General features: G+C 54.7%; 2 protein-coding genes across 9 annotated transcripts; one reads left to right on the forward strand and one right to left on the reverse strand.

Annotated features, from left to right (window-relative positions):
• The first annotated feature begins 1,815 nt into the window (after window positions 1-1,815).
• TEAD2 (TEA domain transcription factor 2) lies at window positions 1,816-21,994 on the forward strand. Of its 6 annotated transcripts, XM_032169172.2 has the most exons (13): window positions 1,816-2,319; window positions 2,611-2,848; window positions 3,193-3,257; window positions 5,378-5,440; window positions 6,698-6,709; window positions 7,256-7,372; window positions 7,469-7,527; window positions 11,308-11,372; window positions 13,831-13,973; window positions 15,316-15,489; window positions 19,224-19,391; window positions 20,036-20,188; window positions 21,218-21,994. In XM_032169172.2, the coding sequence occupies exons 2-13, from the start codon at window positions 2,617-2,619 to the stop codon at window positions 21,329-21,331; spliced, it is 1,365 nt and encodes a 454-aa protein (XP_032025063.1). In that variant the 5' UTR covers window positions 1,816-2,319; window positions 2,611-2,616; the 3' UTR covers window positions 21,332-21,994. The 6 variants fall into 6 exon arrangements, with proteins under 6 accessions (XP_032025063.1, XP_032025064.1, XP_058281588.1 ...); XM_032169173.2 differs by having other exon boundaries at window positions 1,816-2,848; window positions 7,256-7,363; window positions 21,218-21,967; XM_058425605.1 differs by lacking the exon at window positions 21,218-21,994 and adding an exon at window positions 19,843-19,896 and having other exon boundaries at window positions 1,816-2,848; window positions 20,036-20,162.
• Window positions 21,995-22,037: 43 nt separating this feature from the next.
• CD37 (CD37 molecule) lies at window positions 22,038-27,501 on the reverse strand. Of its 3 annotated transcripts, XM_058425608.1 has the most exons (9): window positions 27,380-27,501; window positions 27,064-27,212; window positions 26,887-26,959; window positions 25,631-25,755; window positions 25,443-25,517; window positions 24,624-24,728; window positions 23,717-23,953; window positions 23,240-23,323; window positions 22,408-22,995 (listed from the first exon to the last, which is right to left on the reverse strand). In XM_058425608.1, exons 2-9 carry the CDS (start codon window positions 27,130-27,132, stop codon window positions 22,651-22,653), a joined length of 1,113 nt encoding a protein of 370 aa, XP_058281591.1. In that variant the 5' UTR covers window positions 27,133-27,212; window positions 27,380-27,501; the 3' UTR covers window positions 22,408-22,650. The 3 variants fall into 3 exon arrangements, with proteins under 3 accessions (XP_032025096.1, XP_058281591.1, XP_058281592.1); XM_032169205.2 differs by lacking the exons at window positions 22,408-22,995; window positions 27,380-27,501 and adding an exon at window positions 22,038-22,400 and having other exon boundaries at window positions 27,064-27,267; XM_058425609.1 differs by lacking the exon at window positions 27,380-27,501 and having other exon boundaries at window positions 26,891-26,959; window positions 27,064-27,088.
• Window positions 27,502-27,962: the final 461 nt, after the last annotated feature.

Genomic DNA, 27,962 nt, shown 5'->3' on the forward strand with positions numbered 1-27,962 from the left:
AGCCCATATCTCCAGCCCCTTCCTCTCCCAGACCCAGGAGTCCCAGCCCCCAGCCTCTCCTCCCTCAGATCAGGGGTTCCTGGCTCCTATCAGCCTTTTCCCTCCGACCTGGAGTCCGAACCCCCAATCCCCCTCCTTTCCCAAGCATCCAAATCCTGAGTTCCTACCAGCCCTGAGATAGACTAATCTCTCCCAAAGCAAAAATCCTCCCCCAAACTGTCACCGTCGGATCCCCCTTTCCGCTGTCCGCCGGCCGGGCCCGCCCCCCCTCCGGTCCCTCCCACTTTTCCCAAACAAAGCTCCCGGCAACTTTCTCCCTCGCAGCGCCCCGCCCGCCCGCGGCTCCCCAGCCCCAGGCCGGGAGGTAGGAAGGCGCCGGCGGGAGTCGGGGATCCTGCTTTGGGGTGTGTGAGTTGGGGTGGGGAGTTGCTGGTTAGGAGGTGAGGCGTGCGTTTGCGGGACCGTCTCTGAATGGTTCGCAGCCCTCTTTTTGCCCGGGGGCCCGAATTTGCGCCCGTGACCGAGCCTCACTGAGGAGTGGGAACTCTGGCCGGAGTTAGGGTGCCTGCTGCTGGGTCTGAGTTTGGGCGTGCGCGCAGGAGCGGGTGCGGGCCACGGGCGCTGGCGGGGTGTGGGGCGTGCGAGTGTCTGCGGCGGTGTCACTTTGGAGTGAGAAGGACCCCGTGTGTAATCTGGGGGGCATTTGGTCCTTCTTATGGAGAAGGGAGGGCCTCTGGGGTGGCCGAGGGGAGGTTACGGGGCTTTCTGGATCTTAAGTCTTGCCTCTTTGGAGGTTTAGGGTCTGGGGCGGGAAATTAGGGGGACCTTTCTTACCCGGCTCCACCGTCCCTTTGTCTGGCCACATGGGGGAGGGCTGGGCTGGGATTTTGGCCTACGGGGGTCCTGAACGCCGCAGCGCCACTGGGCTTGGCCTGGGGTCTTTGTCTGCTAGGGTCCGTGGGAGGAGGGGAATAGCGGCCTGGACTCTGGGGTCCTGGGAAAGCTGTGGAGGACATGGAGCCTCCGGGGAGGCGGGATCTGACTGTATTGGAAAAAGTTTTCCCTGTTCCCGGCCTCCGGAAAGTCACTGGGAACTTGAGTTGGATCAGAGCCCACGGCGCACGGGGGAGGGGAGGGGCGGGGCCCGGTGCCGTAGGGGAGTCGCCCTGGCCGGCAAGCCCCTCCCCCGATGGGGGTTGTGGGAAGCTGGGGGAGGGGACGCCTGGGCCCTTTGTTCTGGCTCTTCTGATGGCAGGGCGCCCCTGTCCCCCAGCCTGTGGTTCTGTGGGTCTCTCCTGGTCTCGGCCTCAGCTGCTGCCCTGAGTCTCTGTCCTTGCCCTTTCTAGGTCTCCGTTTCCCTTTCTCTGGGCCTCTGTCCCCCTCTTTCTGAGTCTCTGTCCCTCTCTCTCTGGGTCTCTGGTCCCCCCTCTCTCTGGGTCTCTGTCCCTCTCTCTCTGGGTCTCTGTTCCCCTCTTTCTCTGGGTCTCTGTCTCCCTCTCTCTCTGGGTGTCTGGACCCCTCTCTCTGGTCCCTGTCCCCCCATCCCTGGTCTCTGTCTCCCCCTTTCCCTGGTCTCTGTCTCCCTCTCTTTCTGGGTCTCTGTCCCTCTCTCTGGGTCTCTGTCCCCCCCCCCTCTGGTCTCTGTCCCCCCCGTCGCTGGTCTCTGTCCCCCCCCCACTGGGTGTCTGTCCCCCTCTCTCTCTGGTCTCTGTCCCCCTCTGTCCCCCCCTCACTGGTCTCTGTCCCCCCCCTCACTGGGTCTCTGTCCCCCCCTCTCTCTGGTCTCTGTCCCCCTCTCTCTGGGTCTCTGTCCCCCCCCTTGCTGGTCTCTGTCCCCACCCCCTCTCTGGGTCTCTGTCCCCCTCTCTCTCTGGTCTCTGTCCCCCTCTTTCTCTGGGTCTCTGTCCCCCTCTCTCTAGATCTCCCCTCAGTCTTACTTGGCCCCTCTTCTTTTCTGGCAGCTGCTGCACACATCCTAGCACCTGTTCTTGGGGTGGGACAGGGAAAGTTTCACCCACACCTTCCTTCCCCACCACTAGCTTTTGCCTCCTGTCTTCTTTAAAACCTGTAATTCATACCCAAACCTTTAGCCCTCATGGCCCTCGGCATTACTCTGGGGTAATCACTCTGGGGTAATCATTGTGACTTCATCACAATTGAGTTCCTCTGGAAACTCTGAGAACACTCCCATCCTCGGCTTTCCCAGAAATCCAGCTCCTTCTCCTCCCTCAGACTCAGGAGTCCAGGCCCCAGCCCCTTCTCCCTCACACCCAGGAGTCTAGGCCTCCAGCCCCTCCTCCCTCAGACCCAGGAGTTCAGGTCCCAGATCCTCCTCCCTCAGTCCCAGGAGTCCAGGCCCCAGTCCCTCCTCCCTCAGACCCAGGAGTCCAGGCCCCAGATCCTCCTCCCTCAGTCCCAGGAGTCCAGGCCCCAGATCCTCCTCCCTCAGACCCAGGAGTTCCCCCCAGCTCCTCCTCCCTCAGACCCAGGAGTCCAGGCCCCCAGCCCCTCCTCCCTCAGACCCAGTCGTCCAGAGTCCCAGCCCTCTCAGCTTCAAGTCCTTTGAGGGTGGGGTTCGGGGGAAGCTTGCTGAGTTCTGTGTTCCTCCAGGCCCAGATGGGGGAACCCCGGGCTGGGGCCGCCCTGGACGATGGCAGCGGCTGGACGGGCAGTGAGGAAGGCAGTGAGGAGGGTACCGGCGGCAGTGAGGGGGCTGGGGGTGACGGGGGCCCGGATGCAGAGGGGGTGTGGAGCCCAGACATTGAGCAGAGCTTCCAGGAGGCCCTGGCCATCTATCCACCCTGCGGCCGCCGGAAAATTATTTTGTCTGATGAAGGCAAGATGTATGGTGAGTCTACTTCTGTCTTTTGCCCTGGCCCCCATTGATGAATAATGACAGTAACCAAGGTTTATGGAGCACTCTGAAGTAGGAGCTAGCAACACCATTTGCACAGATGAACAAACTGAGGCACAGCTAGGTTAAGTGATTTGCTTATGGTCGCACAGAGCTAGTGGGTGATGGAGCTGGGATTTGAACCCAAGCAGTCTGGCTTCCGTGTAGCTGAGGGGACCGGCAGCCCAGTTGCTGCAGACCTTTGGGGACCCATGCTGCTTTCTTTTTCCCTGGTGTCCGTGCTGTGGGGAAGTTCTGTTGAAAGCCTAACTAACTCTGTTCCGTCTTTGAATCTTCAGGTCGGAATGAACTGATCGCCCGCTACATCAAGCTGAGAACGGGGAAGACCCGAACTCGAAAACAGGTCTCAGAACGGACTTGTGGGCTTCTGTCTGGGATGGGCTGGTCTTCTTAGGGTCATCCTTGTATGGGCAGGTTCAGGTTCAAGGAAGAAGCTGCTTCCTGTGTGTTCATCTGTCTTCTCGGCGTGTGTGTTAGTCCGTTTGTGTTGCTATAAAGAATTACCCGAGGCTGGGTTATTTATTTAGTTATTTATTTTTTGAAATGGAGTCTAGCTCTGTTGCCCAGGCTGGAGTGCATTGGCGCGATCTTGGCTCACTGCAACCTCTGCCTCCTGGGCTCAAGCAATTCTCCTGTCTCAGCCTCCCAAGTAGCAGGGATTATAGGCATGCACTACCATGCCCGGGTAATTTTGTATTTTTAGTAGAGATGGGGTTTCACCATGTTGTCCAGGCTGGTCTCGAACTCCTGACCTCAGGTGATCCACTCACCTCAGCCTCCCAAAGTGCTGGGATTGCTGAGATTACAGGCATGAGCTGCTGCGCCCGGCAAGGCTGGATAATTGATAAAGAAAAGAGCTTTAGGCTGGGCCAGTGGTTCATGCCTGTAATCCCAGCACTTTAGGTGAGCAGATCAGGAGGTCAGGAGATCGAGACCATCCTGACCAACACGGTGAAACCCCGTCTCTACTGAAAATACAAAAATTAGCTGGGAGTGGTAGTGTGTGCCCATAATCCCAGCTACTCCGGAGGCTGAGGCAGGAGAGTTGCTTGAACCCGGGAGGTGGAGGTTGCAGTGAGCCGAGATTGTGCTACTGCACTCCAGCCTGGTGACAGAGCGAGACTCCGCCCCCCCACCCCAAAAAAAGAAAGAAAGAATAGAGCTTTATTTTGGCTCACAGTTCTGCAGGCTGTCCAGGAAGCATGGAGCTGGCATCTGCTCCTGGTGAGGCCTCAGGAAGCCTCCAATCATGGCGGAGGGGGTAGTGGGAGCAGGCCTGGCACATGGAGAGTGGGAGCAAGAGAAGAAAGACAGAGGTCCCAGACTCTTTGAAACACCTGGATCTTTTTGTTGTTGTTTTTGAGACAAAAGTCACTGTGTCTCCCAAGCTGGAGTGCAGTGCGGTGATCTCAGCTCACTGCAGCCTCTGCCTTCCAGGTTCAAGCAACTCTCCTGCCTCAGCCTTCCAAGTATCTGGGATTACAAGTATGCGCCTCCACATCTGGCAAATTTTTATTTTTTTTATTTATTTTATTTTTTTTTTGAGACAGCAGAGTCTCGCTCTGTTGCCCAGGCTGGAGTGCAGTGGCATGATCTTGGCTCACTGTAAGCCCCGCCTCCCGGGTTCAAGCGATTCTCTTGCTTCGCCCTCCTGAGTAGCTGGGATTACAGGCGCACACAACCATGCCTGGCTAATTTTTTGTATGTTTAGTAGAGGTAGGGTATCGCCATGTTGGGCAGGCTGGTCTCGAACTCCTGACCTGAGGTGATCCACCCGCCTCGGCCCCCCAAAGTGCGGGGATTACGGCTGAGCCACTGTGCCCGGCCCTAATTTTTGTGTTTTTAGTAGAGACAGGGTTTCACCATGTTGGCCAGGCTGGTCTTGAACTCCTGACCTCCAGTGATCCGCCCATCTAGGCCTCCCAAAGTGTTGGGATTACAGGTGTGAGCCACCGCACCTGGCCTAAACAACCAGATCTTGTGTGAACTGAGTGAGAAGTCACTCATCATCAAAGAGATGGTGCAAAGCCATTCATGAGGGGTTCGCCTCCATGATCCAATACCTCCCACCAGGCCTCACCTCCAACACTGGAGATGGCATTTCAATATGAGATTTGGAAGGGACAAATGTCTAAACTGTATCAGCACGTCTGTTCGTGTGCTCTCACTGTGCCTGTTTGGGGATCGTTTTTCTAGCGGTTGTGTTAGACCCAGAGTAGCCACAGAGAGCATGGTGGAGGGGAAGGAGGCCTGGATGGGATGGGTCCCGGGAGGATCCGTGGTGTTCACGAGCTCCTTTATGGGCATCTGTGTTCGGGTGCTCCCGAGATGGCTCTCATCTTCAGTGTGTTTGTCGCCTTTCATGTTCCAGCAGCTCAGTGAGGCACCTGGAGGGAGAGAAGGGGTAGTGAACACAGGGGCGGCGGCTGTGGCCTGAATCTGCCTCTCCATTGATCTTTCCAGGTTTCTAGTCACATCCAGGTTTTGGCCCGAAGGAAATCGAGGGAAATCCAGTCCAAGTTGAAGGTAGGGACCAATGCAGACATCCTGAGAGGGGGACAGAGACTGGGGGTGGGGGACTGAGACCCAGAAAGAGAGGGACAGAGACCCAGGGAGAGGGGGACAGAGACTTAGAGGGGGGAGGACTGAGACCCAGAGAGAAAGGGACAGAGACCCAGGGAGAGGGGGACAGAGACTTGGGGGAGGGGACCAAGACCCAGAGAGAGAGGGACAGAGACCCAGAGAGAGAAGGGGACAGGGACCCAGAGAGAGAGGGACAGAGACCCAGAGACAGAGGGGGACAGAGACCCAGAGACAGAGGGGGACAGAGACCCAGAGACAGAGGGGGACAGAGACCTCAGGTGAGGGACCTCTGTGGTCAGGGCGGGGGGTGCAGTCATCCAGGGTGGGGAGTCAGTGGCCCACAAAGGGAGATGCATAGGGATGGTGGTGTGGTTGCTGAGACCCTGGGCAGGGAGCGATGGCGTGGAGGGGGCTGAAGGTTTTGCTCAGGACAGCAGGAAGGATGAGCCGTCGGTCCCCTCCCTTGACCACTGTTCCTGTCCCTCCTTTCCCTCTTCCTGGCGGTCTCATTTCTTCCCCCTCTTATGCTGTGAAGGCCTCCTCTTCATCTCCGCTGGTTTGTTTTCCCATTTCCTGACCTTCGTGTGACCTGCCTACTCTTTGTGCCCAGAAATCTTCATTTCCTGGTGGAGATTCCTCATTCATTTCCTTTTCCTCATCCGTCGGATTTCCTGGTTCCTCTTGGCCGGAGACCCTCATTTTCTCCCCCTTCTCGGTGTGCGGGGTTTTTCTGTCTCTTTTTCTGGAGTTGGGGACAGTCGCTTCCTGTTTGTTTGTTTGTTTTTTTTTTTTGTATCCAGCAGCTTTCCCTTTCTTTCTCTCTAGGTCTGAAACCCTTCCCTTCCGGTCTGTTCTCGACCTTCTCTGTTCCCTGTCTGTTCTGTCTGGATTAGGAAACATTCACCTTGTCTTCCCGCTGGCTCTGAAATTCTCATTTCCTGTCTCCTGGACATCTGGGAACCTTCTGGCTTTCCTTATTCTAGAAACCCCCATCACTGTCTTTCTGGCCAGGGAGCCCCTTTTCCCCTCCAGGGCTGGCCACCTCCACTTCCTGTTCCGCATCCGTCCCTTGGCACTGCTCAGCTCAGGGTGGTGGGGCTGTGCGGGCGGGTAGGGCAGGGAGGTGGGGGAGTCCGGGCCGTACTTCCTAAGTCATGTTTTCTTTCCTCCTTTGGCACCCTCCCCCACCCCCACGGGCAGGCTCTGAATGTGGTAAGTTCCCCTGCCCATCCTCCCACCCACGCTCACTCCAGAGTAGTGCCCCGTCCCTGAGGAGGGGCAGAGGGCTGTGGTGAGAGGTTCAACCCTCCCCCAACCTAACCCCTTTGCCTTTTTTTTTTCTTTTTTTTTTGAGACAGGGTCTTGCTCTGTTGCCCAAGCTGGAATGCAGGGGCACGATCTCCACTCGCTGCAACCTCTGCCTCCTGGGTTCCAGTGATTCTTGTGCCCCAGCTTCCCTAGTAGCTGGGATTATGGGTGTGTACCACCACACCTGGCTAATTTTTGTATTTTTAGTAGAGACAGGGTTTCACCATATTGGCCAGGCTGATATTGAACTCCTGACCTCAAGTGATCTGCCCGCCTCCGGCTCCCAGAGTGCTGGGATTACAGGCGTGAGCCACCATGCCCGGCCACCAACCCTTTGCCTTGACTCCCCACCTCTGCACCTCCCCGTCTTCACCCCACCCTGGCACCATCCCCCTCTTGCCATGTTGACTGGGATGCCCCTCTCACGTGAACTTCCGCCTCCTCCTCCAGGACCAGGTTTCCAAGGACAAGGCTTTCCAGACAGTGGCGGCCATGTCCTCTGCCCAGCTCATCTCCGCACCTTCTCTGCAGGCCAAACTGGGTCCCACTGGTCCTCAGGTGGTCCAGGTTGGGGATTGTGGGACTTGGGGGCAAAGGGGGATGGATGGGGCTGCAGCTGTCCACAGGGGACTGACCAACCATTTTTCTTTGTGTCTTATCCAGGCCTCTGAGCTTTTCCAGTTTTGGTCTGGAGGATCTGGGCCCCCCTGGAATGTTCCAGAGTGAGTACTATGTGTCCTGGCTCAGCACCTGCCCCCCACCCTCACACCCCCACAGAGACCTTTCTCACTCCACCTTCTAGCTCCCGTCTCCCCCCATTTATGTATGTATGTATGTATGTATGTATGTATGTATGTATGTATGTATTTATTGACATGGAGTCTTGCTCTGTCGCCCAGGCTGGAGTACAGTGGTGTGATCTCGGCTCACTGCAACCTCTGCTTCCTGAGTTCAAGCAGTTCTCCTGCCTCAGCCTCCTGAGTAGCTGGGACTATAGGCGCCTGCCTCTATGCACGGCTAATTTTTGTATTTTTAGTAGAGATGGGGTTTCACCATGTTGGCCAGGCTGGTCTTGAACTCCTGACCTCGTGATCCACCCGCCTCAGCCTCCCTAAGTGCTAGGATTACAGGCATGAGCCACTATGCCCAGCCTCTATTAGGTGGTTCTTGGACCTGAGGGTAGAACAGAGGTTATAATTAATCTTCTCTTAGGTTCAGAAGGAAGAAAATGTTTCCCAGAGGTAAGTGGGAGGGTCCTTTTCAGTTCTGAGAGAGCCTTGAGGTGACAGGATATGTTTGTAGCCTACAAGAATAGAAATGGGCCCGAGAAGATGATGGGAAGTGCTTTTTTTTTTTCTTTTTTATACAGGATATTCCTCTGTTGCCCAGGCTGGGGTGTGGTGGCACAATCACGGCTCACTGCAGCCTCAGCCTCCTGGGTTCAAGCAATCCTCCTGCCTCAGCCTCCTGAGTAGCTGAGACTACAGGCGTGTGCCACCACACCTGGCTAATTTTTTGATTTTTTGTAGAGACGGGGGTCTTGCTATGTTGCCCAGGTTGGTCTCGAACTCCTGGGCTCAAGTGATCCCCCTGCCTGGACCTCCCAAAGTGCTGGGATTACAGGCGTGAGCCACCGTGGCGGGCTGGGCATGTATTTCTCAGCCCAGAGAGGAACTGATGGATCTAGGCTAGGCACTGGTTGGGTAGTGTGGCTGCAGGATGGTGAGGCAGGAGTGTTGACAGTATTGCCAGAGAAAGAGTGCAGTGAGGGCCGGGTGCATTGGCTCACGCCTGTAATCCCAGCACTTTGGGAGGCTGAGGCGGGTGAATCACGAGGTCAGGAGATGGAGACCATTCTGGCCAACATGGTGAAACCCCGTCTCTACTAAAAACACCAAAAAAAAAAAAAAAAATTAGCCGGGCGTGGTAGCAGGCACCCGTAGTCCCAGCTACTCAGGAGGGTGAGGCAGGAGAATCACTTGAACCCAGGAGGCGGAGGTTGCAATGAGGTGAGATTGTGCGACTGCACTCCAGCCTGGGCGACAGAGCGAGACTCCCGCTCAAAAAAAAAAAAAAAAAAAAAGAGTGCGGTGACAGGCTGTGTGGATGTGGGATCTAGACTGGAAGAGAAGGAAGGTCACTGGGGAGCCGCTGCTGAATGGGGATACGGGAAGCATCAGATCAAGTACCTGGGGGCTGAGGGTTTTGCAGGGGAGGGTGCTGAGCTGGAAGGTAGGGGGCTGGGCAGGCACTGCACTGACGCTGGGGTTTCCGCTTTCATGGAGCTGTTAGTCAAATGGGGGAAATGAGTGTTCATCAAATCATCACCTGCATAAACAGAAAATTGAAGGATGTGTGAGGTGCTGTGAAGAACCACAGCAGGTTCTGGGGTGGAGGAGAAAGTTCTAGGGGTTTCTCTGAGAAGATAACATTGAAGGCTGGGTAGGACTTAGCCAGGTGAAGAATGGGAGTGGGAGGCCCGGCATGGTGGCCCACGTCTGTAATCCCAGCACTTTGGGAGGCCAAGGAGGGCGGATCACTTGAGGTCAGGAGTTCGAGACCAGCCTGTCCAACATGGTAAAACCCCATCTCTACTAGAAATGCAAACAACAGCCAGGCATGGTGATGTGCGCCTGTAATCCCAGCTACTCCGGAGGCCGAGGCAGGAGAATCGCTTGAACCTGGGAAGCAGAGGTTGCAGGGGGCTGAGATTGTGCCACTGCACTCCAGCCTGGGCAACAGAGCGAGACTGTATCTTGAAGAAAAAAAAAAAAGAATGGGAGTGGGAATATATTAGGCAGAGACAATAGCACATGACAAAGTCCTGAGGTAGGAGATCTTTCTGGGTTCAAGGAATCTAGAGGAGGCCAATCCAGTATTTGTTGAGTGCCTACTAAGTGCCTGATACTGTGCTTGGTTTGGGGGCACAGCAGTAAGACAGGTGAAATCCCTGCCTTCACGGAGCTTCATATATTTGGGGTGGGGAGGAGACAGACAATAAACATATAAACAAAGAATTGATAAGAAAAGGAGGCCAGGCACAGTGGCTCACGCCTGTAATCCCAGCACTTTGGGAGGCCGAGGTGGGTGGATCATTTGAGGTCAGGAGTTCGAGACCGGCCTGACCAACATAGTGAAACCCCGTCTCTGCTAAAAAAATACAAAATTAGCTGGGTGTGGTGGCACAGCCTGTAATAATCCCAGCTACTTGGGAGGCTGAGGCAGGAGAATCGCTTGAATGCAGGAGGCGGAAGTTGCGGTGAGCTGAGATCACACCATTGCAGTCCAGCCTGGGCAACAAGAGCAAAACTCTGTCTCAAAAAAAAAAAAAAAAAAATAGAGATGGGGTCTTGCTGTGTTGCCCAGGCTGGTCTCAAACTCCTGGGCTCAAGCGATCTTCCTGCCTTGGCCTCCCAGAGTGGTGGGAATACAGGCGTGAGCCACTGCGCCTGGTCTGACCTCTGACATCTAAGTCTCTTCACCACTATCTCTTGGGCTACTAGGGCTGTGACTGATAATATAGCCACTAGCCGCATGCAGCTATTTAAATTAAAATTAAATAAAATTAAAGATTCTGTTTCTCAGGTCCATGAGCCACACTAGTGCTCAGTGGCCACGTGGTGTGTGGTCAGTAGCCACATGTGGGCACTCGGTACCGTATTGGATGGTGCAGATTTCCATCCAATAGAACATTTCCATCCCTGGAAGATTCCATTGGCCAGTGCTGCCTCCCCACCCTGACTTTGGCCTCATGTCCCATCTCCTGACTGTTGGTCATTTTCTTCCCACCCTCCCAACCCCTCAGCCTCTTCTTCCTCCAAATTCCTTGTCTTCCATGTCTTCTCCCACCTTCCAAGACTTGGTTTCTCTTCTCTCCTCTTTTTTTTTTTTTTTGAAACGGAGTCTTGCTGTGTCACCCAGGAGTATAATGGTCGGCTCACTGCAACATCTGCCTCCCGGGTTCAAGCAATTCTCCTGGCCCAGCCCCCTGAGTAGCTGGGATTACAGGCGCGCACCACCACACCCTGCTAATTTTTGTATTTTTAGTAGAGATGGGATTTCACCATGTTGGCCAGGCTGGTCTCGAACTCCTGACCTCAAGTGATCTGCCCTCCTCAACCTCCTGAAGTGCTGGGATTACAGGTGTGAGCTACCACGCCCGACTGGTTTCTCTTCTCTTTCTGCCATTTTGTGAGAGATACCAAAATGTCATCATCAACAGCCTGAGATACTGGGCTGAGACTGACCTGGGTTCAAGTCCCAGCTCTGCTGCATCTCAGCTGTGTGACTTTGGGCAGGTCAGTTGACCCCTCTATACCTCAGTTTCCTCATTTGTGCAATGAAAAGAGCAGTCATTCTACCTACCTCGCGCACTGTGACGCTTCAGTGAGATTGTGCACAAAATGCACAGGGTCTTGCTTGTCGTGGCCTCTCGGTAAACATTTGCTGGTGACATTAGCATCTTTATACCTGGCTAACCCCTGGCTTCCTTTTTCCCTCAGTGTGAAGCCATTCTCACAGACACCGTTCTCCTTGTCACTGACTCCCCCATCTACTGACCTCCCAGGTAAGAGCCTGCGCTCCACCCTCCCTTGTCTCCCCTCTCTCTCTTCGACCCCTACTGCCTTTCCTTCAACCTTCCATAAATTGAGGGATACATTGTTTTGTTTTTTGTTTTTGAGATGGAGTCTCCCTCTGTCGCCAGGCTGGAGTGCAGTGGCGCGATCACGGCTCACTGCAACCTCCGCCTCCTGGGTTCAGGTGATTCTCCTGCCTCAGCCTCCCGAGTGGCTGGGATTACAGGTGCCTGCCACCATGCCCGGCTAATTTTTGTATTCTTAGTAGAGATTGGGTTTCACTATGTTGACCAGGATAGTCTCGATCTTTTGATGTCATGATCCGCCTGCCTCAGCTTTCCAAAGTGCTGGGATTACAGGCGTCAGCCACCGCACCCGGCCAATTAGGGGATACATTCTTACTGAAGCCCAGCTTTGAGGCAGGGTGTGTGTGTTGGGGGCGGGGGAGCAGGGAGGGGCTGGAGAGCTGAGTGGTGGAACTGGTGATGGTTAGGAGATTTTGGTCTTTACAGCCACACACACTGGGTTTGTGTTCTGCCGCTTGCTAGCTTATGCAACATTGGGGAGGTGTGTTACTCAAGATTCTTTCAGCTGCAAGTGATAGAAATACAAATCAAGCCAGCTGAAACAACATTTTAAAAAAGAAGAGGCTGGCACAGTGGCTCACGCCTGTAATCCCAGCACTTTGGGAGGCTGAGGCAGGTGGATCACCTGAGGTCAGGAGTTTGAGACCAACCTGGCCAACATGGTGAAACCCTCACCTCTACTAAAAAATACAAAAATTACCCAGGCGTGGTAGCACTTGTCTGTAATCCCAGCTACTCAGGAGGCTGAGGCAGGAGAATTGCTTGAACCCGGGAGGCAGAGGTTGCAGTGAGCCGAGGTGGCACTGTCGCACTCCAGACTGGGTGACAGAGCAAGACTCTGTCTCAAAATAAATAAATAAATAAATAAAATAAAAAGTAATAAGAAAAATGTATTGTTTATTGATTCCAGTAACTGATAGTTCAGAATTATGGCCTCAGGCATGGCTGGATCCAGTGGCTCAAGTGATGGCATCAGGCGTTACTTTGATTTGCTTTCCACTGTGGTGGCTTCATTCCCAGGCAGACTCAGCTACTTGGCAGCAAAGATGGCTTCTGGAAGTCCATGCTGATATGGCCCTGAGAACTCACATCAGTGAAAGAGGAAGTCCCTTAGCTTCCAGAGATTTATCAATTAGAAATACTTTCGGCTGCAAGTAACAGAAGACCCACATTAAAAGTGCCTTAAATAGTAAAAGCATTCATGTTATGAATCCCTGCAACGAAAAGCCTGGAGGTGGGCTGTTCCCATGTGGGCTTAGCAATATCAGGACTGGAATCTCTATAGTTCCTCTCATGTCTGTCTTATTGTCCCAAGATGGCTGTTGGAACCCCAGGGATCATGTCTGTGTTGGTCCATTTGCATTGCTATAAAGGAATGCCTGAAACTGGGTGATTTATCAAGAAAAGAGGTTTATTTGGTTCACAGTTCTGCAGGCTGTACAGGAAGCATGTTGCCAGCCTATGCTTCTGGTGAGGGCATCAGGAAGCTTAGGATCATGGTGGAAGGGGAAGGGGAGCCACCATGTCACATGGTGAGAGGGAGCAAGAGAGCGAAGCCAGGCTCCTTTAAACAGCCAGCTCACATCAACTCATAACTTGAGAACTCACTCGTTACTATGGGGAAGGCACCAAGACATTCATGAGGGATCCACCCCCATGACCCAAGCACTTCCCATCAGTCCCCACCTCCAACCTTGGGGACCACACTTTTTTTAAATTTTATTTATTTATTTTATTTTATTTTCGAGATGGAGTCTTGCTCTGTCCCCCAGTCTGGAGTGCAGTGGCAGAATCTCGGCTCACTGCAACCCCTGCCTCCCAGGTTCAAGTGATTCTCCTGCCTCAGCCCCCTGAGTAGCTGGGATTACAGGCACGTGCCACCATGCCCGGCTAATATTTTGTATCTTTAGTAGAGACGGGGTTTCACCATGTTAGCCAGGATGGTCTCAATCTCCTGACCTTGTGATCCGCCCGCCTTGGCCTCCCAAAGTGCTGGGATTACAGGCATGAGCTACCACGCCCAGCTGGGGATCACATTTCAACATGAGATTTGGAGGGGACAAATACCCAAACCATATCAATGTCCCAAGCAGGACTTGGCCAGGGCCAAAAGCTTTCTCCTCCCAAAGTTCTGTCTTTTTCATTCAGGAAGAAACTCCTTCCCTGAAGCCCCCCAGCAGATTTCCCCTAACGTCTCATTGGCTAGGACTGTGTCACATGGCCACTTCTAACTGCAAGGGAGGCTGGGAAAGTGAGTATTTAGTTTTTTCAGCTTCTAAGTGGAGGCAGGCAAGAGACAACAGTACCTGATATATTCAATAAATGTTAGCAATTTGTATTGTTCTTTCTTCTCTCTCCCTAGGGTACGAGCCTCCCCAAGCCCTCTCACCCCTGCCCCCACCTGCCCCATCACCCCCAGCCTGGCAGGCTCGGGCCCTGGGCACTGCCCGGTTGCAGCTGGTAGAGTTTTCAGCCTTTGTGGAACCGCCGGATGCAGTTGATTCTGTGAGTGAAATTTTAGTATAGTCACTGAGGGATTTTGAAATATACAGGGTGACAGGGAGGGAATGTATAAAGTCATGGTTTTAAAACTTTAGCATGTATCAGAATCATCTGGAGGGCTTCTCAAAACAGAGATTGCTTTCTGGTTTGCTAGATGTGATGTGGGGCTTGAGAATTTGCGTTTCTAATAAGCTACCAGGTGCGTTGATGCAGCTGGTCTGGGGACCGTACTTTGACAACTACTAGCATAAAGGAACTGGAAGGTCATGGGGTGACAAGTTGGGAAGGTCAGAAAAACTCCTCAGGACATCATTCATTCATTCATCAAACGTGTTTGAGTTTCTACTGTTCACCAGGCTTTGTGATGCATACTAGGAACTTGGAAAAGATCTTATTTCTGTGCTTGAGCTTCTCCCGGGCTAGGATGGAGTGGGCCGACTGTTAGAAGAAACAGCTCCTAACTCTTAGGGACTGAATGCCAGATAAGTTGCATGTAACATTTCAATGTAGGTTCACCAGGAGCCTTGGACTCAAGTGATTTGGGGATCCAGGCTCCTTCCATTTTGTGGCTCTGCCATTTTCTAAGGCTTCAGAATCCACTGATGGAGTCTCTGCATCTGGCCAGCAGATGGAGGAAGGGAGAAGAGTCAAGATTGTGCAGGAGGTTTTAGGAATCTGACTTGGATGTGTGGACTGTCAGACCTGGTCACATCCCATTGGCCATAACTTAGTCACGTGGTCACACCTAACTGCAAAGCAGCCTGGGAAATGTAGTTTCACACTGTGTAAAGGAACCAGGATTTGTGAACACGTAGCGGTCTCTGCCACACCACATAAACATCAATCAAAACGTCAACCATAAGACCTCTGTGGATTCCCATTCATTCACTCTTCCATCCATTGAACATTTATGAGCACCTGTTCTATATAGGACCAGGCCTAGGGGGTGTGAGCTTTGCCCTGGGGCTGCTGGGGAGCTATGGGAGGGCTATGACCAGGGGAGCAGCAGGGGCAGGTCTGGAGCCACATGAGGGATGAACTGGAGAGGCGAAGTTGGAGGCTGGGGTGAGGGCGGGAGGCCTGAGCTGAGGCTGAGGCAGTGAGGATGGAGTTGGGGGGGTGTGGAAGGGAGTTGGGGACTGTGGGACTGCAGGGGCTTCAGGGGACTGTGGGTGCAGGAGCAGGAGTGGGGACGATGGGTGGGAGTCAGGCCCAGTGCTGGGTGGACAGTGTGGAACAGCTGGCCAGAGCTGTGGGGATGGTGACGGCATTTGGTGGGCTCGGGCAGCACGGGCTGGAGATCCAGCCTACCTCCGACTTCTTACCCATGGGCAATCCTCCTCAGTACCAGAGGCACCTGTTCGTGCACATCAGCCAGCACTGCCCCAGCCCCGGAGCGCCGCCACTCGAGAGCGTGGACGTCCGGCAGATCTATGACAAATTCCCCGAGAAAAAGGGTGGTCTCCGAGAGCTGTATGATCGTGGCCCCCCCCATGCCTTCTTCCTGGTCAAGTTCTGGGTGAGTTCTCGCAGCAAAACCAAAAGTGCTCACAAATCCTGTGGTGTCCCAGCAAAGGCCTCTGGCCCTGAGAGAGACGGTCACGGGCCCTACCAGGTCAGCCTGGGACTTACCAGTCAGTCCTCATGGCTTGGAGTGTCAGCCTCCTTTGCAACAAGGAACACCGAGGAGGCCAGCCCCCAGGGTGGGTTGGAGGTGTCTGGGACTCCCTGGATCCCACTAGACATTGCCACATGTAACTAATACAGTGAGTTACCTGGCCGTGTAGCTAATAGGGTCCTGGGCATGGGCTTGCCATGTTCCAGGCTTCCCTGTGCCCCACCTGACTGCACCAAGCCTTGCTGCTAAGGAATGGTTCCCTCCCCTTAGCCAGTGGACTTGTGGAGGCTCTGGTTTCTAAAGAGGGGACTGATGCTTTGCATCAGTTTCACCATACCTTGTTGCTAGAGAATGTCTGGCTTTGAGGAAGTGATGGAAGGAGCCACGGAGTGGCTTTGTCAAGTCCTGTATTCATTTATTTGTTTATTTATTTATTTTTGAGACAGTCTCACTGTCACCCAGACTGGAGTGCAGCGGCTGGATCTTGGCTCACTACAACTTCCGCTTCCTGGATTCAAGCGATTCTCCTGCCTCAGCCTCCCCCGTAGCTTGGACTACAGGCACCTGCCACCACATCTGGCTAATTTTTGTATATTTAGTAGAGATGGGTTTCACCATGTTGGCCAGGCTGGTCTTGAACTCCTGGCCTCAAATGATCCACCTGCCTTGGCCTCCCAAAGTGCTGGGATTACAGGTGTGAGCCACCACGCCCGGCTTAGTCCTGTATTTATGTAGCAATCATTTATTGAGCACTTCCTATATAGAGGCCTGGTGTCAGGTGCTATTTATATAATTGGGACTCAGAGGTCCCATCTTACGTGTTTCTTAGGGCTAATTGGTTTGGTGTCCAGTATGATGACTAACACTACAGGGGTTCAATAAATGTGTTTTATTTTATTTTATTGGGTTTTTTTTTTTGAGATGGAGTTTTGCTCTTGTGGCCCAGGCTGGAGTGCAATGGTGCGATCTCGGCTCACTGCAACCTCTGCCCACTAGGTTCAAGCGATTCTCCAGCCTCAGCCTCCCAAGTAGCTGGGATTACAGGCATGCGCAACCACGCCCAGCTAATTTTGTATTTTTAGTAAAGACGGGGTTTCGTCATGTTGGCCAGGCTGATCTTGAACTCCTGACCTCAAGTGATCCGCTCACCTTGGCCTCTCCAAGTACTGGGATTACAGGCATGAGCCACTACACCTGGCCTAATTTTTGTATTTTTAGTACAGACAGGGTTTTACCATGTTGGCCAGTCTGGTCTCGAACTTCTGACCTCAAGTGATCCACCCACTTTGGCCTCCCAAAGTGCTGGGATTACAAGTGTGAGCCACAGCGCCTGGCCTGGGCTCAATAAATGTTGCCTGGATGTTTAGGGGGTGCTAGTTCTTATAGTAACAAAGGTAATAGAGGGATCTAGTCTCTGAGAAGAAAGCCTGGCTAGGTATGTATGGTGGTTCACTCCTATCTTCCCAGCACTTTGGGAAGCTGAGGCGAGAGTTTCGCTTGTGTTCAGGAGTTTGAGACCAGCCTGGGCAACACAGTGAGACCTCAACTCTACAAAAAATGAAAAAAAATTAGCTGGGTGTGGTGGTGTGCACCTGTGGTCCCAGCTTCTGTGGAGGCTGAGGCAGGAGGATCACTTAAGCCCGGGAGGTGGAGGCTGCAGTGAGCCAAGATTGTGCCACTGCCCTCCAGCCTGGGTGACAGAATGAGACTCTGTTGAAAGAAAGAAAGAAAGAAAGAAGGAAGGAAAGCAAGGAAAGGAAAGAAAGGCCTGCTGAGGGCCTGAACTTTACTGGTCTTGCTGGGAGTGTTGCTTTTCCAGATCTTGCTGTTCATGGTTCTGGAGCTTTCTGCCCTGTGAAGCAGAGGCCTGAAACTGCTCTGGGGATGTGCAGCTGAGGGCTTAGACGTTGTTGGGGCTTAAGACAGGCCTCATCAGGCCCCAGGACTGGAGAGCCACCCCCTCAGGAAGCCCAGCTGCTGAAGGGGTTCAGAGGAGCAGCTGGTAAGATCTTTGGTTTTGCCACGGTGAGAGATGGAGTCGGGCCCCTGAGAAGACAGACCTGGCACAGTGTTAGCAACTAAAGTTAGGAAGAGGAAGAGGTGCACCTCTCAAGGAGGTGACTCAGACCAAAGGTGTGATGAGCTCTTAGGCTTCCTTAGGCCCCACTTGGCCTAGTGACGCTTGGCCAGCTGTCTACACACTTGGCCACTGGGGTCATGGAGGGAGTCTGACCTCTCAGATTCGGCCGAGGGGGAAGTGCTCTGAGAAGGAGTCAGGCCTCCTCAGGCTCCGTGAGGTCCCATTGCTAGGGAGTAGCCACTTACCTTAGCAACCAGAGTGAGAGGGGCTTAGAGGCAGGTATTCATCTTGAACTGGTTGCTAAGGAGTAATTGCCGTAGTAACCTGGCCCTTGGAAGGGGCTGAACTCTTGAGTTGCTGGCTTCAAGAGAAAAAGGTTGAATTGGCTGGACACAGTGGCTCACGCCTGTAATCTCAGCACTTTGGGAAGCTGAGGCGGGTGGATCACCTGAGTTCAGGAGCTCAAGACCAACCTGGCCAACATGACAAAACCCTGTCTCTACTAAAAATACAAAAATTAGCCAGACATGGTGGCGTGCGCCTGTAATCCCTGCCACTTGGGAGGCTGAGGCAGGAGACTCGCTTGAACCCGGGAGGCGGAGGTTGCAGTGAGCCAAGATCGCGGCATTGCACTGGGCAACAAGCACGAGACTTCATCTCAGAAAAAAAAAAGAAAAAAGGTTGAATTTGAATTCCAGGGCTCCTTTAGTTACTGGGGAGACAGGGCCAAGACTGTTTTGGGGACCCAGACTTCTTCAACACTGATGGACGGTGGATCTTCTCCAAAAACCAGCCCTTGGAGAACTTTGAAAGCCTGACGCGGTGGCTCACACCTGTAATCCCAGCACTTTGGGAGGCCAAGGTGGGAGGATCGCTTGAGCCCAGGAGTTGGAGACCAGCCTGGGCAACATGGTGAAACCCTGTTTCTACAAAAAATACAAAGTATTAGCTGGGTGTGGTGGCATGCACCTGTGGTCCCAGCTACTCAGGAGGCTGAGATGGGAGGATCACTTGAGCTCAGGAGGTCGAGGCGGCAGTGAGCTGTGATTGTACCACCATGCTCCAGCCTGGGTGATGGAGCAAGACCCTGCCCCCCCCAAACAAACAAACAATAAACAAACAAACAAAAAAACAACACTGAGCAATCAAGCCAGGAACTGCAGGGGTAATGGTAGGCTATGGGGCAGAGTCCCCACTGTGTGTTTTTTTTTTTTTAAGATGGAGTTTCACTCTTGTTGCCCAGGCTGGAGTGCAATGGCACGATCTTGGCTCACCACAACCTCTGCCTCCCGGGTTCAAGTGATTCTCCTGCGTCAGTGTCCCAGTAGCTGGGATTACAAGCATGTGCCACCACGCCTGGCTAATTTTGTATTTTTAGTAGAGATGGGGTTTCTCCATGTTGGTTAGGCTTGTCTCGAACTCCTGACCTCAGGTGATCCACCCACCTCGGCCTCCCAAAGTGCTGGGATTACAGGTGTGAACCACTGCGCCTGGTAGTCCCCACTGTTTATAAGGGACGTCCCCTCTGACTCATCTGTGCCTTCCCATCTCCCAGGCGGACCTGAACTGGGGCCCAAGTGGTGAGGAGGCGGGGGCCGGTGGCAGCATCAGCAGTGGTGGCTTCTATGGAGTGAGCAGCCAGTATGAGAGCCTGGAACACATGACCCTCACCTGTTCCTCCAAGGTCTGCTCCTTTGGCAAGCAGGTGGTGGAGAAGGTGGAGGTGAGGCTGGAGGGGTGGAGCTCTGGGCAGGTGAGTGCCCAGCCACCCAGCACTTGGGGGTGCGGAATGGACCAGAAGCCACGATGACTCAGGCATTTGGGAGTATGCGTGGAGGGAGTGGGTCCCAGCCTCTTTGAGGGTTTAATGCATGCGTTGGGAGCTAATGGGGAGTTCAGAAGTCACAGGTAGGGATCATTCTGAGGGCTGACAGGTAATGTGTAGTATAGAGATTTCGAGTCACTGAGATTGAGAAGGGTCTTATGGATATGGAGAGGTTCTTAGGGCAAGAAGGTTCAGAAGTCACACTTAGGGTTGCTAAGTTTAGAGGTCAGATAGAGTTTGAAGATGTCATGGAGGGGTCTTTGGAGGGTATCTGAGGGCTGGGAGGTTAGAGGAGTTCAGAGGTCTTTGGGGGTGCAGAGAATCACTTTGAGGGGCTTGTGATTTGCAGGCTCAGAGATCCTGATTCGGATCCCCGAGGGTTCAGGCCCAGTCTCCAGTCACTGTGGGTGGGGTGATGAAAGGAAGGTGGCAGTAAGAGTGAGTGTGGTGGCATCTTAGAAGCACAGTGTGAAGCTCAGTTCCTGGGGTGACCTGTGTGTCTCTCAGCCACCATTCTCCCCACTCCCTGCCCCTTGGTTCAGACGGAACGGGCCCAGCTGGAGGACGGCAGATTTGTGTACCGCCTGCTACGCTCGCCCATGTGCGAGTACCTGGTGAATTTCTTGCACAAGTTGCGGCAGCTGCCTGAGCGATACATGATGAACAGCGTCCTGGAAAACTTCACCATCCTCCAGGTGATGCCTGGGGCTGGGCTGGAATCAGGGCTCCCAGGGGCCCCCAGTGTGGAGGGACAGTACCTATAACAGACCCTCAGTCTAGGGGAACTCCTCACACAGGAACTGACACAGCAGGGACTCCGAAGTGAGCCCTCAGCCTGAGGCTCTTTTAACTAGGAAACTGATGCAGCAGGGACCCCACCATTGACCCTTAGTTTAGGGGACCCCTTCACCCAGGGAACTGATGTGGTGGGGATGTCACAGCACTCTCTCTCTCTCTTTTTTTTTTTTTTGAGATGGAGTCTCGCTCTGTCGCCCAGGCTGGAGTGCAGTGGCAAGATCTCGGCTCACTGCAACCTCTGCCTCCTGGGTTCAAGTGATTCTCCTGCCTCAGCCTCCCGAGTAGCTGGGATTACAGGCACGCCCCACCACGCCTGGCTAATTTTTGTATTTTTAGTAGAGACAGGGTTTCACCATGTTGGCCAGGTTGGTCTTGAACTCCGACCTCAAGTGATCCACCTGCCTAGGCCTCCCAAAGTGCTGGGATTACAGGCGTGAGCCACCACGCCCAGCCCCACAGCACTCGCACATAAGGTGAGTCCCTCCTTCCCTGGTGAAGCTGACTGGAGGGCACTTGAAGGCAGATCCTCAGCTTGTCAACGAACATGATATGGTGGGAGCCCCTTTAACTTTTTGGACTGCTGAGGCAGAAACCCCTTGACTGCGGAACCTGCAGGGAGGGTTCTCCCTTTACTTGTGACATCATGGGGACCCCTTTTACCCGGGGCATGTGATGTGATGGGAACCCGATTAACCCTGAGACGTGATACACCATAACTGCCAACACTCAGCTGAGGGGTAACCCCCATTGCCCAGGGAACTGACTTTTGGGTATCCCTTTCTCCTGGGGAACATGATATGGTGGCGGCCTGTTTCCTGGAGATGGAAGAGAGCCTGCTGGGTATTCCATGATAGCTTGGCAAGGGGGCACAGGAGTCCCTGCCCTCCCTTCTAAGTATAAGTCCCTTGTCCTGGCCTTCCTGGCAGGTGGTGACAAACAGAGACACCCAGGAACTGCTGCTCTGCACCGCCTATGTCTTCGAGGTCTCCACCAGCGAGCGTGGGGCCCAGCATCACATTTACCGCCTGGTCAGGGACTGAAGGGGGACCCCAAAACTGGCTCACCCCCAGAACACCCTCCTCCCAGGGAGGGTCCTCCAGCTCACCTCATGCTTCTTATTTGGGGAGAGGGCTGTGATGTAAAGGGGTTGACCTCAGAGGCCTAAGCAACTGGGGCCATCCCCCCCATTAGAGGGGCCCCCAAAACTTGGTTGGAGAGCTGAACAGGCTGGGACTGAGGAAAGGATAAACCCCGATATTGGGACCTCACAGTGGGTATCTGAAAGGACAGATCACTCCAGAGTATCAGGGATTGTGGGGACAGGAGTGAGACAACCCCCAGGTACAGCACTGGCTTTTCAGCCCCTGGCAGGGCCCACCCACTCCTCTGCATGTCTTGGAGAGCCCTAGTTACACATTGGCTTGTCCCCTTTACTTTTCCCCAGCCACCCCTCCCCCTGAAATTTCTGCCCCTCTCTCTACCACCCTCACTCCATGACCTGTGAGATCACAAAGTGAAGATGAACCCTTCTGTGCAGGAGCAGAGCCAGGTGGGCCCTGGAAATATATATTTTTTTAATATAACGAGATATTTATAAGTGGGTGCTAGGGTCTTGACTTTATCTCAGCTGCACAAGCAGTGGGTTGAAACTTTCTAATCTCATCCCCCTTCCTAAGTGAGCCGTGAGCCAGACTGTTTCCTCCCTCCCCTCTCAAAGTTTGTTGGTTTGTGTTCTGAGAGAGGATAAAGCTATTTTACCAAAAACGCAGGGGATTTATTTGAGGTTTGGGTGAAAAATAATCTTGTGGGTGGTGGTAGGCCGACAGATGGGGACAGGAAGCTGTGGACGAAAGCCCCAGGTCCCGTGGGAGAGGTGACAGCAGCAGGGGCAGGCAGCCACGTGGGTCCCCAGGGGAATGTGAAGGCGGAGGTTCTCCAGGCGAACTGGGGATTAAACAAATATTTACAGGCAGCAGGGAAGTGCCCAGTGCACGTGACAGGGGCGGGGCGGGACTTTGGGGAGGGCGGGGCCTAGCGGTATCGAGCGAGCCGGTTGTAGACGTGGTCCAGGTTTCTGCACAGGAATATCGAGAGCGTCATGAACCCGAGCTATAGAGAAAGGAGATGAGGTCAGAGAAGTCGAAGGGGTGCTGGCGAGACGGGGGTGATGCCCACCCGGGCATCCAAGGTCAGGGGTGGGGCCGTGAATTGGGCGGGACGGGGCTGGAGAAGGGAGACAGGTAGAATGGGCGGGGCTCGACGGGAACTGCCGCAGGGCTGGCTGATGAGGCGGGAACAGCTGCTACAAGTGGGGGTAGAGGCTGAGAAGGAGTAAGGTCGGAAGCAAGCCCAGGGTCCTTTATTTTGGAGGCTCATCTGTCTCCCCCTCTGCCTCAGCCTCTAATTCTGCCTCGGCCTCTAATTCTGCGCCCGCACTCCCAGTGTAAGGCTGGTCCTCGTCTTGAACCCACAGCGGCCAGAGCCCCAGGGCCACGGGCAGCTTGTCTTGCGGTGCCTTGTCCCCCCAGTTGGGGCAGGCACCCGCCATGCCCCAGCCACCCCACAGACTGCCGCTGCGCCCGCCGCCGCCGTCAGCGATCAGGCTGGGCCCGGGGCTCGAACCCCCAGCGCCCGGCATGTGCGGCTCGGATTTCCGGCGGAGTGCCCTGCGCTGTAGCTGCAAGCTCAGCACCATGACAGTTATCTGTGGGGAAAGGGGAGGGAGATCGCAGCCAATAGCAGGAGGTTTTCCCTGCGTACACCCAATCAGGGCTCCCTGAAGCTAGGCGGCCCCCGCCCCCCGGTGCTGGGTGGAGCGGCGGGAGGGCTGGGGTGGGCTGCGCTCCGCCCCGAGCGCTTGCTTCCCAGGCAACCGAAGGACGCGAAGTGAAGGGCAGGGCCATCTAGGGATTTAGGGCTGATCGCGGGTGGGGGCGGGGCCAGATCACCTCGAGTAGGCCGACGCCCAGGCAAATGCCCATTATGGAAATCAGGTTGTTGTGCAGCCACTTCTGGAGGCTCTGCGCGCAGCCCTGGGGGTGTAGGGAAAAGTCAAAGGGTTCTTTCTGGGACTCTAAAGCCCAGGCCCAGAGTTCTTTCCAGCCCAACCATCACCGCCTTCAGGCATCTACCCGCTCCCCTAGTCACCAGGGCACTCTCGTCTCCTTACTAGTGCACCCTCGCTTCACCTTTTCCAAGCCGGGCCCCTCCCTAGACGTCTGTATTCCAGAGCCAGCCCAGCCTTTTCTTTAGGCCCTGCCCTTCCTACAGACCCCGCCCCCTTCACAGGGCCCCGCCCCTCCTGCCGTACCTTTCCTTTTCTCGTAGCCCCCGCCCTTTCTCAGGCCCCGCTCCTCACCGGCAGTCCTCCCCCTCCCGCAGGCCCCGCCCCATTCGACTGGTTCATGCTCCGAACCCCTGCCCACCTCGCTGTAGATGTGGCTCTTTGCAGGGACCGCGCAGATGTCTGTACTGTGTCTGGACCGCGCCAGCTGTCCAAGCCTGCCGAGCTGGGGCAAGATCACCTTATCTAGGGTTGTGGAGTCGTTGGTCGCCGACAAGTTGTAGCAGGAGCAGGGCACGCGGTGCACCTCCGACCCGTTATCTCTCAGGATGAGGACCTGGGACCAGTCTTGCGGGGAGTGCCAGCCGCAGCAGCGCAGCTGGGAGAGGGATATGGGTCAGAGGGACCGGGACTGGAGACATATGATGTTGGGGATCAGGGGACAAGGTGATGGGTATGAGGTCAGGTCGGGGAGCAGGAGACTAAGTGGTGGGTGTGGAGTGGGGGACAGTGGGCTGGGGTCGCGATGGGGCCGGGGCCAGGGGACATTACGGGAACATGGGGCTGGGAAAAACAAGTCACGGGGTGACCTGGGGCTGGGGAAGGAGCTGCAGCGTCGCGCTGTGGACTAGAGATTGAGTGGGTGATGCAATTGAGCCTCTGATACCCGACAGGTGAATAGGAGTGCGAGACCATGTGAGTCTCATCGGGGGCGGGGTCCGGTGGGAGCCAGAGTCACTACGGAGTAGGAAGCCGTGTCTCGCTAGGGTCTTGGGACTAGGGGCCTGACAACTTCCGGTCGGGGCGGGGGCGGGGACGGAGTCTCTCGAGGTAGATGGCGAAGCCACGCCAGGGTCTGGGTACTGGGAGACTGGGCGACGCCGGGGCCAGTTGTGTCATCTGGGGAGTGCGGGTCGTCGGGCCTGGGAGGGGTTGGGGTACGTTAGGATCGTAGAGCTGGGGGTCGGGGCCACGTTGGGGTGGAGTCTCCTCGAAGCACAGGGCTGAGGCCGGTCGGTCCGGGAGGGAACTGGAGGAGGGGGGCTTACCTGGAACTGCACGTAGTCCCAGCTCTCCTCGGCCGCGGTCTCCTCGGGGTTGGTGCCGTACTTTTGGATGGTTTTCTCTACGACGTCCTGCAAGCTTCGCTCCAGCTGAGAGGCCACCAGTGAGGCTGGGCCTCATCTTCCCCGCCCCACCCCTCCCCCTCTCAGGCTGTGCCAGCCTCAGGCGGTCCCTGTGCATCTCTGGGCCAGTCTCGAATCCTTACTGAATGGCTAGCTCTGTGTACTTCAGGTCTGTCTTTCTGTTTCTCCCACTATTTCTACAGCTCATTAAGTCTCTGTCTCTTCTTTCAGGGCGTCTATTTCTTTCTCTTGTTCTCTCTTTTTCCCCGTGTGTTTCCCTTTGGAGCTGTTTATGCCTCTCTTCCTTGGTCCAGGTCAGTGTGTCTTTCTATTAATTTATTTTTTGAGACAGTCTCACTCTGTCACCCAGGATGAGTGCATGGCTCACTGTAGCCTCAAACTCCCTGGCTCAAGTGATCCCTCCCACCCCAACCTCCCAAGTAGCTGGGACCCCAGGTGCACACCATCACACCCGGATTTTTTTTTTTATATAGATGGGGTCTCACTATGTTGCCCAGGCTAGTCTTAAACTCCTGGACTCAAACAATCCTCCCACCTCAGCCTCCCAAAGTGCTGGGATTATGGGATTACAGGCGTGAGCCACCAGGCCCAGCCTCTTATTTCTCTTTATCTAGGTTAGCCCCTGTCTGCCTTTGTTTCGGTCTCTCTCCACCCTCTCCCACCACTCCCTTCCCCCTCCTCCCTGCTGGGGGTGGGTGGTGGCCACTGTAGGAAGCTCACCTGGGCCCGCTGAGTGGAGATGAGGATTCCCAGGGTGATCTGTGTGGCAAACAGGAGCAGCAGCATCCCAAAATACTGGGGAGCAGAGTGGAGAGATCAGGCTGACCACCCCCGCAACCCCGGCCCAGGCCATTTTTCAGGGTGGGGATAGGAGTGTTCCTAGGGACGGAGAGGGATGGGGCACTCACCAGGCCCAGGAGGCAGCGGAGCTCCTTGAGAGCCCCCACACAACCCAGGAGGGCGATGCCCATGGTGAAGATTCCCGAGATGGCCAGGACTTTGGACCAGATCTGCAGAGGCACGAAGGCCAAGCCTGGGAGAGGTGAGGGGAGCGATGATGAGCCGGGTGGCACAGCTCCAGGCAGTCCCATTTCCCACCTAGGCAGCCGCTCAAGTGGGGAGCAGTATCCTGGTGCCCTTCTCTCTGGGACTCTGTCCCTGCCCCACCCTGAGTCCCTGTCTCCTTCTGAAACGTTCTCTTCTTTCTGGGTCTCTGTTTCCCGTCCCTGGATCTCTGTCTCTCTTCCTCTCACCCTCTCCTTCCTCCTTCAGCTCTTCCTCATCCCCAGTAGTTTCAGCCCTATCACTTGTTCTGTGACATTGGCTTGGCTCCTTAACCCTCCCTGAGGCCTAGGGGATGGTATCTATTTCTTAGGGTTTTTTTTTTTTTTTTGAGACAGAGCCTTGCTCTGTCCCCCAGGCTGGAGTGCAGTGATGTGATCTTGGCTCACTGCAACCTCTGCCTCCCGGGTTCAAGTGATTCTCCTGCCTCAGCCTCCCTAGTAGCTGGGACTACAGGCATGCGCCACCATGCTTGGCTAACGTTTTGTATTTTTGAATAGAGACAGGGTTTCACCATGTTGGCCAGGCTATTCTCGAACTCCTGACCTCAAGTGATCCACCTGCCTCGGCTTCCCAAAGTGCTGGAATTACAGGTGTGATCCACCGCGCACCGTCCCTAGGGTCATTTTGAGGGACACATGGGGACATGTGTTCAACCCAGTCCTCAATACAGGGCAAAGACTTCTTAAATATGAGTGTTTAGGGTCATATTTCTTTATGATTTAGGGTCCTACTTCATTATTATTTTCCTATTATTAATGTTATTTTGGCGCTTTTACTTCCTTGCTGTATGACATCCATCAAGGGACTTCCCCTCTCTGAACCTCAAGAGAGGGGAAGGTTTGTAGGGGCATCTGACCAGCCACAAGGCCCGACAGATAGGAAGTGCTTGAGAAATGGCTCTCATGATCATTGTTGTTTGTATGCACAACCCCATTTGCCGGAAGAAGACTCAGGCTCCGGGAAGCCTCCCGTGAGCAGTGGATGGGAGCCTGTGGCCTGCCTGCAGAGTAGGGCACTGTGGGTTTCCCTGAGACAAGGGAGACCCTAGGAAGTTGCTTGGGTTGGGGGAGGCCCTCCCACCTGCCCCAGCCCCCCTCACCCACAAAGGACACGAAGCTGGTCTTGTCGATGAGGATCCAGATGCCGAAGCAGAAGATCAGGCTGCCCAGGACCTGGGGAGAGGAGATGCGGATACGGGGGTGGGCCACGGGGGAAGATGAGGGCTGGGTTGGCGGCAGGGGCTGGGCCCGGGCTGGGTAGCCATGAGGCAACTCACGAAGAAGAAGAGGTTGAAAACGAAGAGGAAGTACTTGATGAGGCTGAGGCAGCTCTCCTGGGCCGACATCTTCACCTAGTGGGGTGAGCGGTCCACTCACCACACAGAAGAGGTGCTGACAGTGGGGGAGACAGGGAGAAAGACAGAGGCTGAGAGAGAAAGAGAGACGGAGAGCTGAGAGAGAAAGGAAGAACCCCGAAAGAGGAAGTTCCAGGGGTGGGGCTCCACCCACTCCCGCTTCATGCAAGGTGGCTTTCTGTCTCTCTCTCTGTCCCTGTCTCCCTCACCTGCTCCACTGGGACACATGCTCTGGTACCTGAGGGGCCTTGGAATTTGTAGGCACCAAGGACTTATGGGGCAGTTCCTCCCAGGTCTCCATGTCTCAGGCGCTGGGGGATCTAAAAGGACCCCTGATCTACTGGAACCCACCTCTGGGCATGGGGACCTCAGGGCTGACCCTGGAGAGTAGCTGACCTCACAGACACTCTGACCTCATGGCCTGCTAAGCTCTCCCATCTCTGCATCCAGCTGTGTCTCCCCTTCCCTGCCCTGGGTCTCTTGTTCCTCCTCTCTGGGTCTTTGTCCCCATCTTCCTGCCACTCCCCATCTCTGTCCCCTTATCTCAGCAGAGTCTCTCCCTCCTCTGGGTCTGTCTCCTTCTGCCCCCTGGGGTCTCTATCCTCCCTCTCTCTGTGTTTCTTTATTTTATTTATATATTTGTTTCTTTTTGAGACAGGGTCTCGCTTTTCACCTAGGCTGGAGTACGGTGGGGCAAACAGCTCACTGTAGCCTGGGCTCAAGCGATCCTCCCACCTCTGCCTTCTGAGTAGCTGGGATTACAGGTGCACACTACCATGCCTGGCTAATTTTTGTATTTTTTTGTAGAAATTGGGTCTTGC

The sequence above is a fragment of the Hylobates moloch genome, unplaced genomic scaffold (genome assembly GCF_009828535.3).
Source record: "Hylobates moloch isolate HMO894 unplaced genomic scaffold, HMol_V3 SCAFFOLD_12, whole genome shotgun sequence".
NCBI lineage: Eukaryota > Metazoa > Chordata > Mammalia > Primates > Hylobatidae > Hylobates > Hylobates moloch.